General features: G+C 30.4%; 2 protein-coding genes across 8 annotated transcripts in view; both read left to right on the forward strand.

Annotated features, from left to right (window-relative positions):
- Window positions 1–16578, forward strand: part of LOC662869 (uncharacterized protein) — a 94425-nt gene that overhangs the window by 18414 nt on the left and 59433 nt on the right. For 4 of the 7 annotated variants that reach the window (XR_010335427.1, XM_064358927.1, XM_015979579.2 and 1 more), the window contains exon 2: window positions 10587–10664. The exons of the other annotated variants lie outside the window; for them this stretch is intronic. The gene's annotated coding sequence lies outside the window, so the exon portion shown is untranslated. The remainder of the gene's footprint in view (window positions 1–10586; window positions 10665–16578) is intronic. 7 annotated transcript variants of the gene reach the window in all.
- On the forward strand, window positions 13894–15329 carry LOC135267156 (uncharacterized). Its single transcript, XM_064359028.1, has 2 exons — window positions 13894–14822; window positions 14879–15329. The coding sequence occupies exons 1-2, from the start codon at window positions 14156–14158 to the stop codon at window positions 15301–15303; spliced, it is 1092 nt and encodes a 363-aa protein (XP_064215098.1). The 5' UTR covers window positions 13894–14155; the 3' UTR covers window positions 15304–15329.

Consider the following 16578-nt stretch of genomic DNA (forward strand, 5'->3'; position numbering starts at 1 on the left):
TTTACATCCCTCTAGAGTTGTTAAAAGTCCACAAAAAGTCCATATATTCGATTTTTTTATATTTGATTTTTTCAATTTTCGTCGCAATTTTTGACAATTTTGGGTACCCGGAACATTTGTCGAGCAATAGCTCCGGAACTATCAGAGATAACCCCATGAAGTGTTTTATCGTTGGAAAGCTCATTGAATTATCTATTTTTTTCAAAAAAGATTATTGTTCTCCGACTTATAGTTTTCGAGCAAATTGCTGATAAATGCAAAAATTGGTGAAATTTTAAAAAATTCATAACTAAAAAACTATTCGGAATTTGGTAATTTTCTCGATGCCAATCGATTCCCCGGATCATTTTGCATAGCTATGGATCAAAATAGTTCCACTTTTTAGAATAGTTTAGCCGTAAATGAGAAAATAAAAAAAAATTAAATAAAGTTAACACCCCTCCCTTAAAATCGGTCAATTTTTAAAAGTGTCTCAAAATCAAATGAAACCTATTCTATCTTATAGATTTTGATGTGCTCTTTACGATGGAACAAACCGTTTTCTTCTAGCTCTTTTAGTTTGGCCGCAATCGGCGTTTGAAAATTGAAAAATTTTTGCGAGATATCGCCTTGAGTCCTATGTCACTTTGTAGAGTTGTTTATTCCGCTTTTCCTCGATTTCCTACAAAAATTTGGATTCCCGAAGCTCTAAAAAGTTGAAAATAAATAAAGTGTTCTTAATATGTGACTTGAAAACGCGATTAAAGGAAAAAATTAAACTTTGTTTTCCATAATTTGCTTCCTGATCCGCTTCTCAAATTAGTTGCATTAGCTGCAATGCACGTTTTGATGGCATTTTACATTCGCAGCATTAATTAATAATTATTTCACGTAAAATTCGTAATAAATGATTTCAAAACGGCGCCATTCCACATTCAAGTGACGCTATTGGCCTTTGATTGGACCGTTTTGTGAGCTTCAACCCAATTTTTCGTAAAACTTGGAATTAGTCTTATATTGAAAGTCTTGTAATAAGAAAGCTTCCCCGGATCTGAGTCTAACAAGACGCATTTCATCAGCTTGACCTCGGTTCGAGATAAATTGGTCCAATTAGTCGTCGTCGTCGTCAGAGGAAGACATCAAAAACGTGAACAAAACGTATCATAATCGACACCATTGACGGTTTATTTGTGTTCGTTGCATGCTCTAGCTCCGTTCCGTTTCCTGCTTAATTAGACCACTCTCCCTCCCATCATGAATACCACTAAGCTCAATGGCGTTATAATTAATTTCCGTGTATGCGAGCCAGAACACCGATGGATATTGGTGTATATTTCAGATGGAAATTCGATGTATTTGGGACAATTGATTGAAAAATGCCTCGGTAATTAAACAATCCCTTTACAATGTTTGAGGGATGAAGTCGTCTTCAAAAATAGCTATCGCGACGTGTTTTTGTGCGAATGAACGCAATTACCGCAAAAAACGATGCCAGAGGCTTTTGATGGCTGCAAACACAATGAACTCGTTTTTAAACTTTGACATCGAAACAGAAACCGGTTTTCGGACTGCGAATTATTATCAAAGTTCCACCAAAATTGCAGCAAATTAAGCGCATTTAACTCACTTTTAAGCCAAACAAATTATTGGCAAACTTATTAAAGTAAATAATATTTTGAGTAATTTTAACAAAAATATATGTGAATTTTTTATTGTAATTTTGAAATAAAAACTGAGAAAAAATTGATTGAAAATAAGCTTTTTTGATTCTTTTAAGGCCTACATTTGAAACTTTTTAACTTGTAAGGTTTTAAAATTTTTACTTTGTAATTTTCATCGTTAAACAAGGAGGTCAACAAATGTCACACTTCAACTTTTTATTTACTTTTTAACTGATTTAAATTTAATTATGGTTTATTATAAGTTAGTGAATTATGGAAAGTAACAGTCAGTCTGCCATCTTGTTTTGAACTTCTTGAATGAAATGGCGGACAAATTGAACATTTTTTTAAATTAATAACACAACTTTATTGTATTTTTCGAAAGTTTTCTCGATTAAAAATGAAAATAATGAGCTAAAACTCCGTTTTTTGGGATTATTTTAAAAATTTTTAGAGATTGTCATTGAAAAAATTGTGTTATAATTATTCTCAGATGATCATTTTCAAAAAATCATAGTCGCCTTGGATTTTGACAATTGATAATTTTGAAAATTCTAGAAGGCTTTTCAAACTTTCAATTATCAAATGCAAAGGAAATATTTATATACAATGTATTTTTAAATGATTTTCATCCAGTCGTCTGTGAATTTCTCATGTAAAATAAAAAAATGCCGCTTTATTGAACTAATGATAGGTATTTAGATATCGAATATTTATTTATTAAGTCTCGAATTTGGAAATAAGCTACGATAATTTTCTTGCACAGTGTAACAATTTAGTTGCATTTTAATGATTTTTTAAAGAAATTAATTGAATATTACAACTGACAGATTTGACATTTATTGACAGAGGATTAAATTGAGTAGAGCGGCACAAATTTTTTTACATGATAACCAATTTCAAAGTTAACTAGATGAGAATCATTTAAAAATAAAATAATGTAAATAAACATAATTAAAAATAAAAAAAAAATTTTTTTAAAAGGCCTATAGTTGTCTGATTTTTACTATTTTTGTTCAGATAGTTGACTGGCCGATAACCAATCAGTTTATTGTAATAGTTTTTCAATTTATTTTCTTTCTAAATTGGTTATTTGAAATTTTCTACTTGTTACCCTCTGGAATTAAAGTATGAGACAAAAAAGCGAGGCTCGTGTTTCGGATTATTCTCGTAATTGAATGAGTGACTGAAAGCTTTACACAAATTAAATTGAGATTAGTGCTTGAAGATTGCGGCGAGTCGTTGGCCAAACACGAACACTTCACTCCCAGTATTAATAAAATCATTTCACTAGATACGAATGCTGCTTCATTTTATAGAGTGGAAACGACTTTGTTTCGAAAAGCACCTTTGCAGTCGAGTAATTTATCAAATTTCAAGCGGGAATTAATAACTACGACCGACAATTACGAGCTATTAAGATTCACAAGATGAATTATTACTGGTTTGTTGGGCATTATTACGTAATAGAAATACCAACAAATAACTTTTTAAGACCCTATTTTTTCTTGGCACATTTGCTTAAATGTATTAGAAAAAGGTGCAACTTTATTACTGTTTTTTTTTGAGTTTATGTCACTAGAGCAAACGTTTGAACTTTGTCGGTTGTTTTACCTTTTTGGTGAACTTTGAGAGTGTTGTATATAAATCAAAAACCAATACGAACTTCATTAGCAACACACTTAATCCGCTTAAGTCTCTCTCTCAGAATTTTGTGGCGAATTTCTCACTCCAACTCTTTAATAATTTATTATGATTAGAGTTGAGTTCGGAGTTATCACTATTAACTAATAGAGCGAACTACCGGGATGTGGAATAGCTAAACGCGCTTATTTCGACGAGCATATTCAGTTTGGGTAATCATCAGAGAAGCGAGCGAACTGTCTGACTATCATTTTCCACCCGACTAAAGCTCCCTTGTTCCATCATTCAATAAATAGGAACGCTGTGTGCTTGCCTATTTATTATAATCATTTCACAAACCACGAATTTAACCAACTGATCGGTTCTTACCCAGTTTATTTCTTCTTTGAAAAAAGTCTAAAAAATTGAGTCTTGACAGTACACAGATCAATAAATGTGTTTGCGTGTTTCGTGAAAGTCTTGTATAGTGTTTAATGAAAGGTTCTGAACAAAGCTGTAATTATTAGGAAATGTGTTGTTAGTTAACAGGGTTTCTCGAGAAAAGCCGTCGAAACACAGCTTTCTTGCATGTTACCACTGTTTTATTTCGAATTTTTGAATGTTTTCCGAAATCGATACGGAGGCAAACAAGCGGGATTTTTTTTTTTAAAACTCGTTCTAGTATACTTTTATGGACTTTTATATGCTTTTACATCCCTCTAGAGTTGTTAAAAGTTCACAAAAAGTCCATATATTTGATTTTTTGATATTTGATTTTTTCAATTTTCGTCGCAATTTTTGTCAATTTTGGGTACCCGGAACATTTGTCGAGCAATAGCTCCGGAACTATCAGAGATAACCCCATGAAGTGTATTATTGTTGGAAAGCTCTTTAAATTATCTATTTTTCTCAAAAAAGATTATTGTTCTCCGACTTATAGTTTTCGAGCAAATTGCTGATAAATGCAAAAATTGGTGAAATTTTAAAAAATTCATAACTAAAAAACTATTCGGAATTTGGTAATTTTCTCGATGCCAATCGATTCCCCGGATCATTTTGCATAGCTATTTCGTGAATGTTTTGTATAGTGTTTAATGAAAGGTTCTGAACAAAGCTGTAATTATTAGGAAATGTGTTAGTTAACAGGGTTTCTCGAGAACAGCAGTCGAAACACAGCTTTCTTGCATGTTACCACTGTTTTATTTCGAATTTTTGAATGTTTTCCGAAATCGATACGAAGGCAAAAAAGCGGGATTAGTTTCATCGACGTTGTTTATTTTCCGAATCAACTTTCCATTTCCTTACCTAATTCTCTTCCTGGGAATCTCCTTGTTTCGGCTCTTATCGCGTTCAAATGAAATTGGGTGGATTTGCACTTATCTCTACAATATATCTCATGCGTGCCCCAATTAACCCTCCTACGATTTTATAACGAATGAGAAAAATTAATAATTAACGTGTTAGAATTATTTCCCGAACGATGGGGGTTGTCGAGTTTACTTTTCGGGTTAAATATTAAAATCAGTTTGCACTTAATCAGGAAGTTATCGAGAGGAGCGCGATTTTTAATTGTCTTTGTTTGATCAGCTTCTTTACACGAATTCGCCGTTTTCGTCGAACTTGAGCGCAACTTATTTAAGTCATGATTTGTTTATATTTTCCTTATCCTTCTATTCTAGCGTGGACTTGTTCTGTAAAAAATCGATGAAATATGCATAATAACCTGAAGGGTTATTTTTAGAGTTATAAGTTTGCTGAAAATTGGGTTGTGTGCAGGAATCAATTTGGACGAACAGCCAAGTGTTGGAATAGAAATTCGTGTAATGTATCGGGCGGCGAAAGCAGCTTTTGTAGAATTTTCTCGTTTTACACGCGCTTGATTATGATTTACGTTTAGTGTTTTATGTTTACCGAAAGGCTAATAAAATAGGTTTAATGATTTGGCTAGTGCGAAATGTTGCTCTTAATATCGATGCTCGGTGTTGTAAAATTTACATCTTCCTGTTGGGATATTATTTCAAATATTAGCAAGGGAATACATTTGCGAATGATATATTATTTGGGTTGACTTTTATAATATCGTATTGGAGAGAAAACGGTCCCAATAAGAGTGCACTAAAGTTTACGATCTGCCGAGTGAGGTTATAGGTTTAATTTGGTTGCCCCAGAAGGTCTGCATTCGACTCTTACCGGTCAATATATCAATTCCTACGAGCTCAGCTAGTTTCGATTTGAATTATTATTGGAAAAATCCCATGAAACCTAAACGAATTAACTCGTTTTAACAAATTTCGTTTTTTGTTGCTTGAACACTTGAGCCATTGTCTTTTATCACCTTGACTCGTTTTTATGGCGATGGAAACACACATCATAAATATATTGAATTGCAACGATTAATTTTTGATTTTGGATGTGTCACAAATAAATTATCAAATATCACATAAGCGTCAATAATAAATTATAAATGTTTAACATTAATAAATCTGTATTAAAAATTGCATCCAAAACTGTATGATAAATGTTTAATGACTAAAAATAATGAAGAATTTAGTAACATTTTTTTAGTTTTTTGGTGTAGTTTCTAAGTTTAATTAAAGATTTTTTTGATCAACTTTCATAATTAAATTGCAAGTTTTATTCTAACGGTTTAATTTAACGAAAAGTCAGTGAAAACCCTTTGAAGTCTGAGCTCAAAATGTTCATTTCTTGTTTACTATTTAGAATTAAGAGTAATTACACTTTTGTGGAGTTTCAATTCATACTTTTCAAACCGAAATTTTAATAAAATTGACAGAAATAACAGCGTTATTAATATATACTATGTGTAATTTTTGGTGGATGCGCCGGGTTAAAGTTTTATTTTTATTATTTATACAATTTTAGTTAGATTTTTTGTGTATTATGTATGCAAAAAATTTAAAACTATAACAATTAATTTGCTTTATTTTTTTAAATGTGAAATAATAAAAAATAAAATTATAAAATTGGTGGATGCGCCGGGAACAATAATTTAATAAATTAAATATATAAAAATCAAAGTTTTATTTAGTCGCAATTAAAAGAAAATAGCTAGAGAAGAGAAAGAAAAGTTACAGAAGAAAATCAAATCTAGATGAAAACCGGAAATAATTAGAGCAGCAGAAAAAAATAAATGCTAGAAAAGAGATAAGGAAAAAAATAAGAACTGGAGAAGAAAAGAGCTTGAGAAGGGAAAAAGTGATGTAGAGGAGAATTTATTTTCTTTTAATATAGTTAGGAAAGGGAAAAGCAAGAGAAAAAAGTTAATAAATATATAGAAGAATAAAGGAGTTAGAAAGTGTTAGAAAAGAAAAGATTTAAGAAAGAAAATAAAAACCATAGAGTAAAAATATTTCCTAAAAGAGAACAGAAACTCCTAAAAGGAGAAACTTATAAATAGTAGTGAAGAAGAGAATAATTATTAATTAATTATTACTGAAAAAAATATTTATAAAAAACATTTAGAGAACATTTACGTAGTTAAAAAAATTCTGTAAAAAAGTGTTCAATATTTTCTTATAATTAAAAGATGGTGTACGGTGTATACGTGTCTGAGCTTAAAATGTTCATTTCTTGTTTACTATTTAGAATTAAGACTAATTACACTTTTGTGGAGTTTCAATTCATACTTTTCAAACTGAAATTTTAATAAATTTTACAGAAATAACAGTATTAATATATATATACTATGTGTAATTTTTGGTGGATGCGCCGGGTTAAATTATTATTTATACAATTTTAGTTAGATTTTTTGTGTATTATGTATGCAAAAAATTTAAAACTATAACAATTAATTTGCTTTATTTTTTTTAATGTAAAATTTAAAAAAAAATTGGTGGATGCAATTCATTTAATAAATTAAATATATAAAAATCAAAGTTATATTTAGTCGCATTTAAAAGAAATGAGCTAGAGAAGAGAAAGAAAAATTATAGAAGAAAATCAAATCTAGAAAAAAGTTGGAAATAATTAGAACAAGAAAAAAAATGCTAGAAAAGAGAGATTACGAAAAGAATAAGAACTGTAAAAGAAATCACATAGAGAAGGGAATAAGTGATATACAGGATAACTTATCTTTTTATAATATAGTTAGGAAAGGGGAAAGCAAGAGGAAAAAAAAGTTAATAAATATATAGAAGAATAAAGGAGTTAGAAACTGTTAGAAAAGAAAAGATTTAAGAAAGAAAATAAAAACCATATAGTAAAAATATTTCCTAAAAGGAAACAGAAACTCCTAAAAGGGGAAACTTATAAAAAGTAGTGAAGAATAGAATAATTATTAATTAATTATTACTGAAAAAAATATTTATAGAAAACATTTAGAAAACATTTACATAGTTAAAAAAATTCTGTAAAAAAGTGTTCATTATTTTCTTATAATTAAAAGATGGTGCACGGTGTATACGTATTCAAAATCAATAAATTTAATTTTCTGTCATTTATAAAACAATTTCGGAATTTTGATTTGATTTTGTGTAACATTTACGCAAACAAATCCGAAACTAAAACTAATTTGCTTTACTTTGTAAACGGAACGTTTTTTTTTAATGTGAAATATTTAGAATAATAAATAAAATTGATGAATGCTCCGGGACATAATGATTCATTAAATTTGATTTTGTATAAAATATACACAACCAAATCGAAAATAACCGTATTTGCTCTAACTTTTTAAGACCAGCTGCTGGTTTGTTTTCGCCGAAAGTAATGAAGTTGACCAAAGAAAAAATTCAATATCGAAGTTTAAATTCAATCCAAGTGCAATAAAAGCACTTTATTTTAATTTTACTTGTTCTCAAGAGCTCGTATTTCGTATTTTCGATCGATTGCGTTCGCTAACCTGTAGTTTCAGAAAATAAACAGAATGTTTATAGACTTGTGTACAAATATCAGCTTTTAAACCCTAATTGAACCATTTCGTTTTATTTCATTTGTATCGGAATACAATCCAGAATAAACACTTGCTTTCCGGCCGTAAAGAATCATCGATTTATTGCTTTTAAACGTCGTTTAGGGAAATTTGTGGGACGGAAATGAAAAAGCTCTCGCTTCGTTTATATACGGAATTAATTTACGAACAAATTGCACACCCCCGGTAATTCTATTATTGTTATCTCGGTGCAATATGAATTAGTCAATATTATATGACACATCTACATCTATGTTCGGGAAAATGTTACGTGATTTATTGGTTTGGGCGTTATCTGAATTAATTTGTATATCTGGCCGTTTTATATCGCTGCTCGATTACAATTGCTAAACAACGTTCGTACAATGGCATGAATTTGCCTAATTTAAGGCCTTTTTAACATAACGAAAAAACTTCCTGTAACATGCAGATTAATCGACTGGTCTTCCAAATATTTACTTGTTGCACTTTGATGGCATGGCAAAGCCTTTGAATGTTAATTTTGTGATAAAAAAGCAAGAGAATAGCGTTTGGAAGAAAACGTGACATGCAAGAAACCAGTGTTATTGGAGATCTAACCGTTAAATTGAGTTTTAGATTCGTATCGCATGTGCAAATGTCTGCACCTTGTCACCACGTTTCTGCGCTTGGAAAACTGCTTCCACATGTGATTGTTGTTTGCTGAAGATTTTATGAATTTCGGGGCTAAGATAGATTACCGTCACGTTGATATTTCAAGGAATGTTACGGATTGTTGGTGCACATTGAATGCAGAGTGGAATTGAAATTCAAGGAAAAGTGGTTTTTGTAGGTTTTTTTCACAAAGATTGAAAAGTTTTGCGTAAATAACCCATTTTTTGAGTTCTGCAACTTTTCAAATAGTAATTGCTACTGTTTTCATTAACAAACTTGTTATTATTGACCGTTATGCATAAAAATCATCTTTTTGTTACCTAAATGTTATTAAAAAAATCTTTGAACACATATAATTAATTTCAAATTATGACGTTTATTTTAATTTTTTAAATAATAATTGAAATTTTTATTGAAGAAACGTGTTCTTTTTTCTTTTTGCTCTTCTCTTCTCTAGTTTTCTCTTCTTTAGCACTTATTGTCTTCTCAGGCTTTTTTTAAAGTCATTTTTCTTTGCTTAACTACTTCTCTTTTCAAACTTTTTTGTCTACTTTTTGTTATTTTTTTTAACTTTAATTTCTTAGTTTTTTTTGTAGTTTTTAGTCCTTTCTATAGCACTTTCGTTCTCTACTTTTTTCGTATTAGTTCTCTAGTTTTTTCCATTTTTGCACTTTAGCTTTTTTCTAACTCTTCTCTTCTCTAACACTTTTCTATCTCTTATTTTTACAAGTCTTGTTTTTTTTTATCAAGCCTTTACTTTCTCTAGCTCTTGTTTTTTTCAGTTTTTATGCTTTTTCGGGACTCTACTTTTTTGTTGCGTTTTTTCTGGTTTTTATTTTTTTATTGGTTTCTCTAGCTTCTTTATTAATACTTCTCCCGTTTAGTATTTACAGTCTTACTTCAAATTCTTCTCTTCTATTTTCTCTTTATTTATCTTATCTTTAGCTTTTTTGGGTTCTTTTTTTAGTTTAGTTATTTTCTTCTCTACTTAATTCTTCTTTTCTCTATCTTTTTCTGTTTACCATTCTTTTCTGTTTTTCTGTAGCTTTTATTTTCTTTATTTGCTGTTCTTTTCTCTTCTCTCGGGTAATTATTTTTTTTTAGTTCTTATTTTTTTCTTTGGATTTTTTCTTTTCAAGCACTTTGGTTTTTATTTTTTTTTCTAGTTTTTTCTAGCTCTTTTCTTTTACCTCTTTACTACTACAGATTTTATTTATTTATTTATTTATTTATTTAACTTTTATCTTCTCTAGGTCATTTTTTCGCCAGTTTTTATTCTATTCTTTACTTCTTTTATAGCTTTTATTCTTTTGTTCTGCTATAATATTTCTAGCTTTACTATAGATTTTATTTTTTTCTGTAACTTTCCTCTTTTTTTTAGCTTTTCTTTTCACTAGCTCTTATTCTCTTTTCTAACTCCAGTTTTTCTGCTTTTTGTTTTTTTTTCGCAACTTTTTTAAATGACTACCTGTTTCTAACTGTAGTTTATACTTTTTTTTAACAAAATGCATTAAATATTCAAAAAAATATCGTTTAATAATCGCTAGCTAATTACGACAACAAAACATTTCGATTATTAATGGTCTTCGTTAATTAACTTGTTCCATAAATAACTATTTATTATATTTTAAACTTTTAATTGGAAACATGCTTACATAGGGAGCATTTAGTTTCTATTAGAACAAGTTTATTACAATAAATTTGAAGGGAACAACACCAGATTTTCTAAAATGTGTCAAACAATCAAACCATTTTTGTTGCAGGTACCGATCTTAAAATCTGGGTCCAAATTCCCTCCATTGAATCAACACATATCTGCATGACAATTATGACCTCTGAAGGTGTGTATTTGTTATTTTGTAATAATTTTAACAGCGTTCCATTTATACTTGTTTTCTTATTTTCGTTTAATAAATTTAAGTATTGCTTTCGGTCTGCTCAACTCTCCAGAGGAATGGAGGAGCATTTTCTAATAAAATCCACTTATATCGATCACATAATAAAAATAATTCACTCCTTTAAGGGGGCGTCAAAACAAATTTAATTTAGTGCGGTATCGTGTAAATTATCTTTTCTTTTTTATCCTTCGTTCTTTCTTCCCGTCTGCTGGCAATAATAGGTAATTGCATCCAATTTAAATAATTCTAAAACCAATAATGCTGTAAATTAAGACGAATCGAACTGTGCCCTTTTTTATCTACTACATTGTGAAACCCACTTATGTTTAATATATTCGTGAAAGAAATAGCAGCTGCGATTCAATTTGTTTTTAGAGGGCAACATATAAAAATAGATGCAGCCAAATGAAAACAGTATGCAAAGTCTTGCCGTTTGTAGTTCTATTTTGTACAGTTTTATGAATAAGTTATGCTAAAATGTATGCAAATGCTCTGCAACGGTAGTCTGTATTGTTACTTTTCGTCACTTTAGTTAAATTTTTTGCCGAAATCATTGACAAACAAATCAGTTGTGTTTAACTCTTAAATACACGACTAACCTCCTAATTTCCATTTAATGGAGTTTAACCAAAGTTATCGATTCAAGTTGGGCAAGTTGGAACTGTTTCTGCTCCAACATGTTGCGCTAATTGTATTTGTTTGAACATTTAAATTAGTTAATGGCAGGCTTTTGACTCAATTTAGTTCAAGAAAATATCCAAGAAAATCCATCGCGCTAGAGAAATATGTAGTAAAAAGACGAAAAAAAGTTTTTCACATGAAAAAGATTTCTGGACAGAATTTAGTGATTTTAGGAAATTAAAAAAAATACTGAAAATTTCAGATTATTTTGCCTGTTTATCGAAATTTTCGAGAAAAAAATATGTTAATCACTTTTTTCCCTCTAGCTTTTGTCTTCTTTGGCTCTTTTCTTCTCTAGATCATATTGTTTTTTTTTAGTTTTCGTAATTTTTTTCTCTTCTCTTCTCTAACACTTTCCAACTTTTTTCCTTCTTCAGATTTATTTTCCTATCTACTTTTTATCTTTTCTTTTCCTTTTTATAACTTTTTTTCTAACTCTTATTTTTTTTTCATCACTTTTTTTGCTTTCTAGCTTTTCTCTTCTCTAGCTCTTTTCTTTTCTGGATCATATTGTTATCTTTTACTCTTTTTATTTTTTTTTAAATCTTCTCTTCTCTAACACTTAATTTTTTTTTCTTCTTCAGCTTTTATTTGCTTATCTAGCTTTTATTTTTTCTAGCTCTTTCGTTTTATAGCTCTTTTTTCTGACTTTTCTTCTTTTTTGACACTTTTTTTTCTCTAGCTTTTGTTTTCTTTAGGTCTTAACTCTTTTCTTTTCTGAATCATATTATTATCTTTTACACTTTTTATTTTTTTTTAAATCTTTTTTTAAATCTAACACTTAAACTTTTTTTTCTTCTTCAGCTTTTATTTGCTTATCTAGCTTTTATTTTTTCTAGCTCTCCCCTTTTATAGCTCTTTTTTCACTCTTATTCTTTTTTGGCACTTTTTTTTCTCTAGCTTATTTCTTCTTTAGGTCTTTTTTTCTCTAGATCATATTGTGTTCTTTTAGTCTTTTTAGCTTTTCTCTCTTCTTTTCTCTAACACTTTTCAACTTTTTTTCTTCTTCAGCTTTTATTTTCCTATCTAGCTCTTATTCTTTCTTATCAGTTTTTTGCTTTCTAATTTTTATCTTTATCTTTATTATCTTATTATCTTTATTTATCTTCTCTAGTTTTTCTCTTTTATAGTTTTTTCTGACTCTTATTCTTTTTTTAAATGGGAAAAAAAGAAAAAAAAGGTCGAATAGTTTTTTATTTAAAAATAGAAAGTTGAAATGACACAATAACTCGTTAATTCCCACTTGAGTAACTTAATTAATTACTTAACAACCCTAGCAATTCTGAAATTTTCAGATTATTTTGCTTGTTTATCGAAATTTTCGAGAAAAAAATATGTTAATCACTGGAAAGAAAAACAAAAATTACAATAAATTTCGACCTAATTTTGTTGATTTTTCGATTTGGTTTGAGTAAAAGCATAAAAAACTGTGTTATTGTCAAAAAAAAAAACAGCAAATTATAAATTCAGTTGTGAAGTAACTTTAACATAAAAAAGTTACTAAATGTTTGGAAACAAGGTGTTTTAAAGTCGATCCTTCGTGACAAACACATCGCGCGCTGGCAACGACGAGATAAAACCGAATTTACATTTTACAAGTGTATAAACATACTTGAAAAATGTACTTCCAGTGAATTTTAAAACGTAAATAACATCTAACCTGATTTCCCTTCCAACAAGACGATAACATTTTCTCAAAACACAAATTTTATCAAATCAACTGAAAACACATTTAAAATATTAATCACAAGCCCTAATCCCTTTTAATTTCCTCAGCTGTGTATTAATCAGAGTCAGGACCCAATATTTGTATCAATTATTCATCTGATAGCCTCTTAATTGAATTTATTAATTAAGCTCTGAAAAGTCCGTGTCACATTCAGGCATCTTGTTGGTTCGATATCCAGCCATTGAAAACACAAGGACAATACAAAGAACTAATCCCGTCCCCGAACGTTTGATTTACTAGTCTAGCTCCGTATGCAATAACAACATTTTTTAAATTCTCATAAATTACGTTTGAAAACAGTTTTGAATTCCACTGCAAAACCGTCAAAAGCACGGACGTGTAGTATTTCATTTAAGCTTTTCTATTTCTTTGCATCTACCTATATTTATTTAAAATGCTGCTCTGTAGCCATAAAGAGGAATAGATAACGCAGCGGATGGCATTAAACGAAATGAAAAAACTTTTATCAGTGTGTTATGTATATGTGGCTGATGCTAACTATGAACCTTTTTCCATGCAAGTTTCGATCATTTTTAAAGGCGAACGTCTTGCTTTGTACGTCCGGAATTGGATTTCGTGCGTTGGAATGATAACAAATTGAAAATATGGAGGCTTGAGACACCGCAAATCTAGCTATTTTATAAAAAAATTGTTGAGGCACAATTGTTGTGGCTCCTGGCGACCCGCTCTTGGACACAATTTACAGATAATTATTTCAAATTACTATCTGTTGTCTGATTTTACTTAAAACTATCAGGCGTTCATTAATAAAAAAACTCGCAGCATGCGTTGAATTTTTTACGTATTTCTTAGCTAGTGCCCATGGCTAGTACACAATTTTGGCATTGTATTGTTGGTTGCCTATTAAACCAGAATTCATAACCTGACATTTTTTTCGTTTCCGCCGGTTTCCACCAAAACAAGCTTGGTTTTTGTGTGATTGACTGATTGTTGCTTCTGTTTACCGAACATAAAAAAACAGTATTTTTCAATACTAAATTTCGTGTTTTCTTGATTTGTAATCATGGTGTATACCAGTGAACAAAAAGCCTTTTTGTTGGAAAGTTATTTCCGAAATGGACAGAAAGTGAACGGTGTTTGGAAATATTCAATTCAACCGTGCCTGGAGGAGTTTCGAGAAGCTTTTCCTGAGGTTGTTATCGTCTATGAAGAATTTAAAAACACCCTTCACCGAAATGTGAACTTGTTTCGTGGAACTGCGTCCACCTCGCGTAAAGAAGGTAGTGGAAGACCAACTGAGCGAACAGAAGAAGTTATTCATGCTACACAGGAAATTTTGGAGCAAGACCCAAAAACTTCGATTAGACATCTGTCTCAACAAGTTGAACTTTCTGTTGGTACTTGCCATAAACTTTTACGAAAAGATTTACATGTGTACCCATATCGTGTCCAATCTGTGCAAGAGTTACAACCTGTGGATTTTCCTAGGAGATTACAGTATTGTCAGTGGTTTTTGGATAACATTGCAAATAACAATGAACTTTTGGAAAAAACTTTCTTTACGGACGAAGCATGGTTTCACCTGTCTGGCTACACGAATTCACAAAACATGAGAATTTGGGCAACAGAACATCCTCATGAAATTGTGGAAGAACCTCTTCATCCAGAAAAAATAGGTGTTTGGGCAGCTATCAGCAAAAGAAGAATTGTCGGTCCAATTTTTTTTCAAGGTTGAGTGTTTTTTCGTAATGCTAGTGTTAAAACTACAGTTTGATGTGCTTTTTAGGAACATTAACTGCAGTTCGTTATCGCGAAGAAATTCTTACGCCTTTTATCGAAGAACTTCACGATGATGAATTACGAGAAGGTTTGTTTCAACAAGATGGTGCAACAGCGCATTGCACAGCAGAAACTTTAGACTTTCTGAGAACGTTTTTTGATGACAGAATAATTAGCAGGAATACAGCAAATGATTATCCCCCAAGATCATGTGATTTAACGCCTTGCGACTTTTATCTTTGGCCACGCATTAAAAATTCAATTTTTGTTACACCAATTCCAACTATTGATGAATTAAGACGACGCATTCAACAGAAAATTAATGAAATTAACGAAAATCCACTTGAACTGACTAATGTGTTAAACAGTGTTCGAAGGCGTTGTGTTATGTGTGTTGAGCAACAAGGAAGACATTTCCAACAGTTTTTATAGTTAATAAATAAATATTTTTACGAAAATGTGTTATTTTGTAATTGTCAAAAAGTAAGGTTATGAAATCTTTCAATTTGACAAGTAAGTGCACGAATTAATCATAGACATACAAAACAATTGTTTTTTAATTTCAAAGCACTCTAGAGTTTTTTTTTAAATGAACGCTTGATATAATTTTAATATTGAGGCGAAGCTATGTTTTTGTACAGTCACGATCAAAAAGAATGACACTCCTACCAATTACATAATATTTAGCAACTAGTCAAACGTACGCATTAATAATATCATATTGAAAAAAATTGTGGTTGCGCTTTCAGGCGTGTCATTCTTTTTGATGGTGACTGTACACCAAAATCCGGTCTCTACTGCTGATTATTGTGTTTTTCGGTCGACGCCAGCGTTTGAAAAACCCTCTGTATGACAATGAATTGGCGATAAAGCTCATCACAGTTGACTTGTTCTTTTCATGATGTGTTGTTTTATGTAGTGTTTTGTGTCAGTCCGCCATTTTGCTTTCCGTTTCATATATATATATATCGTTCCGTTCAAGACCCCAAAGGCAGCTCAACCAGAGAATCACGTTTCGTTGTTTTTCACGCCATCACAAATTAATAATGCCTTCGGATAATTCCGTTCGCATCATCCATAGCGGAAAATACATTTTTGATGTGCTGCTTCCATCATTAGAGAGGAGAGAGGAAGTTGTGAGAGCAGCACAAACTGCAAATAAATCAACTTGCTGATGCACACACACACACACTCTGTGAAGCAAAAAATCATTCACATGGCGCGAAAATTGACCGAGGGAATATTTGATTTGATTTCTTTGACAAATGTGTGCTTTACGTTTTGAAAACAAACAACATTCAAACTGGGAAAATATTGATCGAATTGCTAGGGTTGTTAAGTAATTAATTAAGTTACTCAAGCGGGAATTAATGAGTTATTGTGTCATTTCAACTTTCTATTTTTAAATAAAAAACTATTCGACCTATTTAATTTTTTTTTAATTTTTTCCCCATTTAAAAAAAGAATAAAACTATAAAAGAGAAAAACTAGAGAAGATAAAAACTAGAAAGCAATAAAAGTGATAAAGAAAGAATAAGAGCTAGATAGGAAAATAAAATCTGAAAAAAAAGTTGAAAAGTGTTAGAGAAAAGAAGAGAAAAAAGCTAAAAAGACTAAAAGAAAACAATATGATCTAGAGAAAAAAAGACCTAAAGAAGACAAATGCTAGAGAAAAAAAGTGCCAAAAAAGAATCAGAGTGAAAAAAG

Source organism: Tribolium castaneum, chromosome 9, assembly GCF_031307605.1.
Source record: "Tribolium castaneum strain GA2 chromosome 9, icTriCast1.1, whole genome shotgun sequence".
Taxonomy (NCBI): Eukaryota; Metazoa; Arthropoda; class Insecta; order Coleoptera; family Tenebrionidae; genus Tribolium; species Tribolium castaneum.

What these genes read in the sequence shown, in the direction of transcription:
- LOC135267156 (XM_064359028.1), top strand. Translation starts at nt 14,156, where the DNA reads ATGGTGTATACCAGTGAACAAAAAGCCTTTTTGTTGGAAAGTTATTTC. An exon ending in CGGTCCAATTTTTTTTCAAG is followed by an intron (nt 14,823 to 14,878) that starts GTTGAGTGTTTT and finishes TGTGCTTTTTAG; the next exon opens with GAACATTAACTGCAGTTCGT.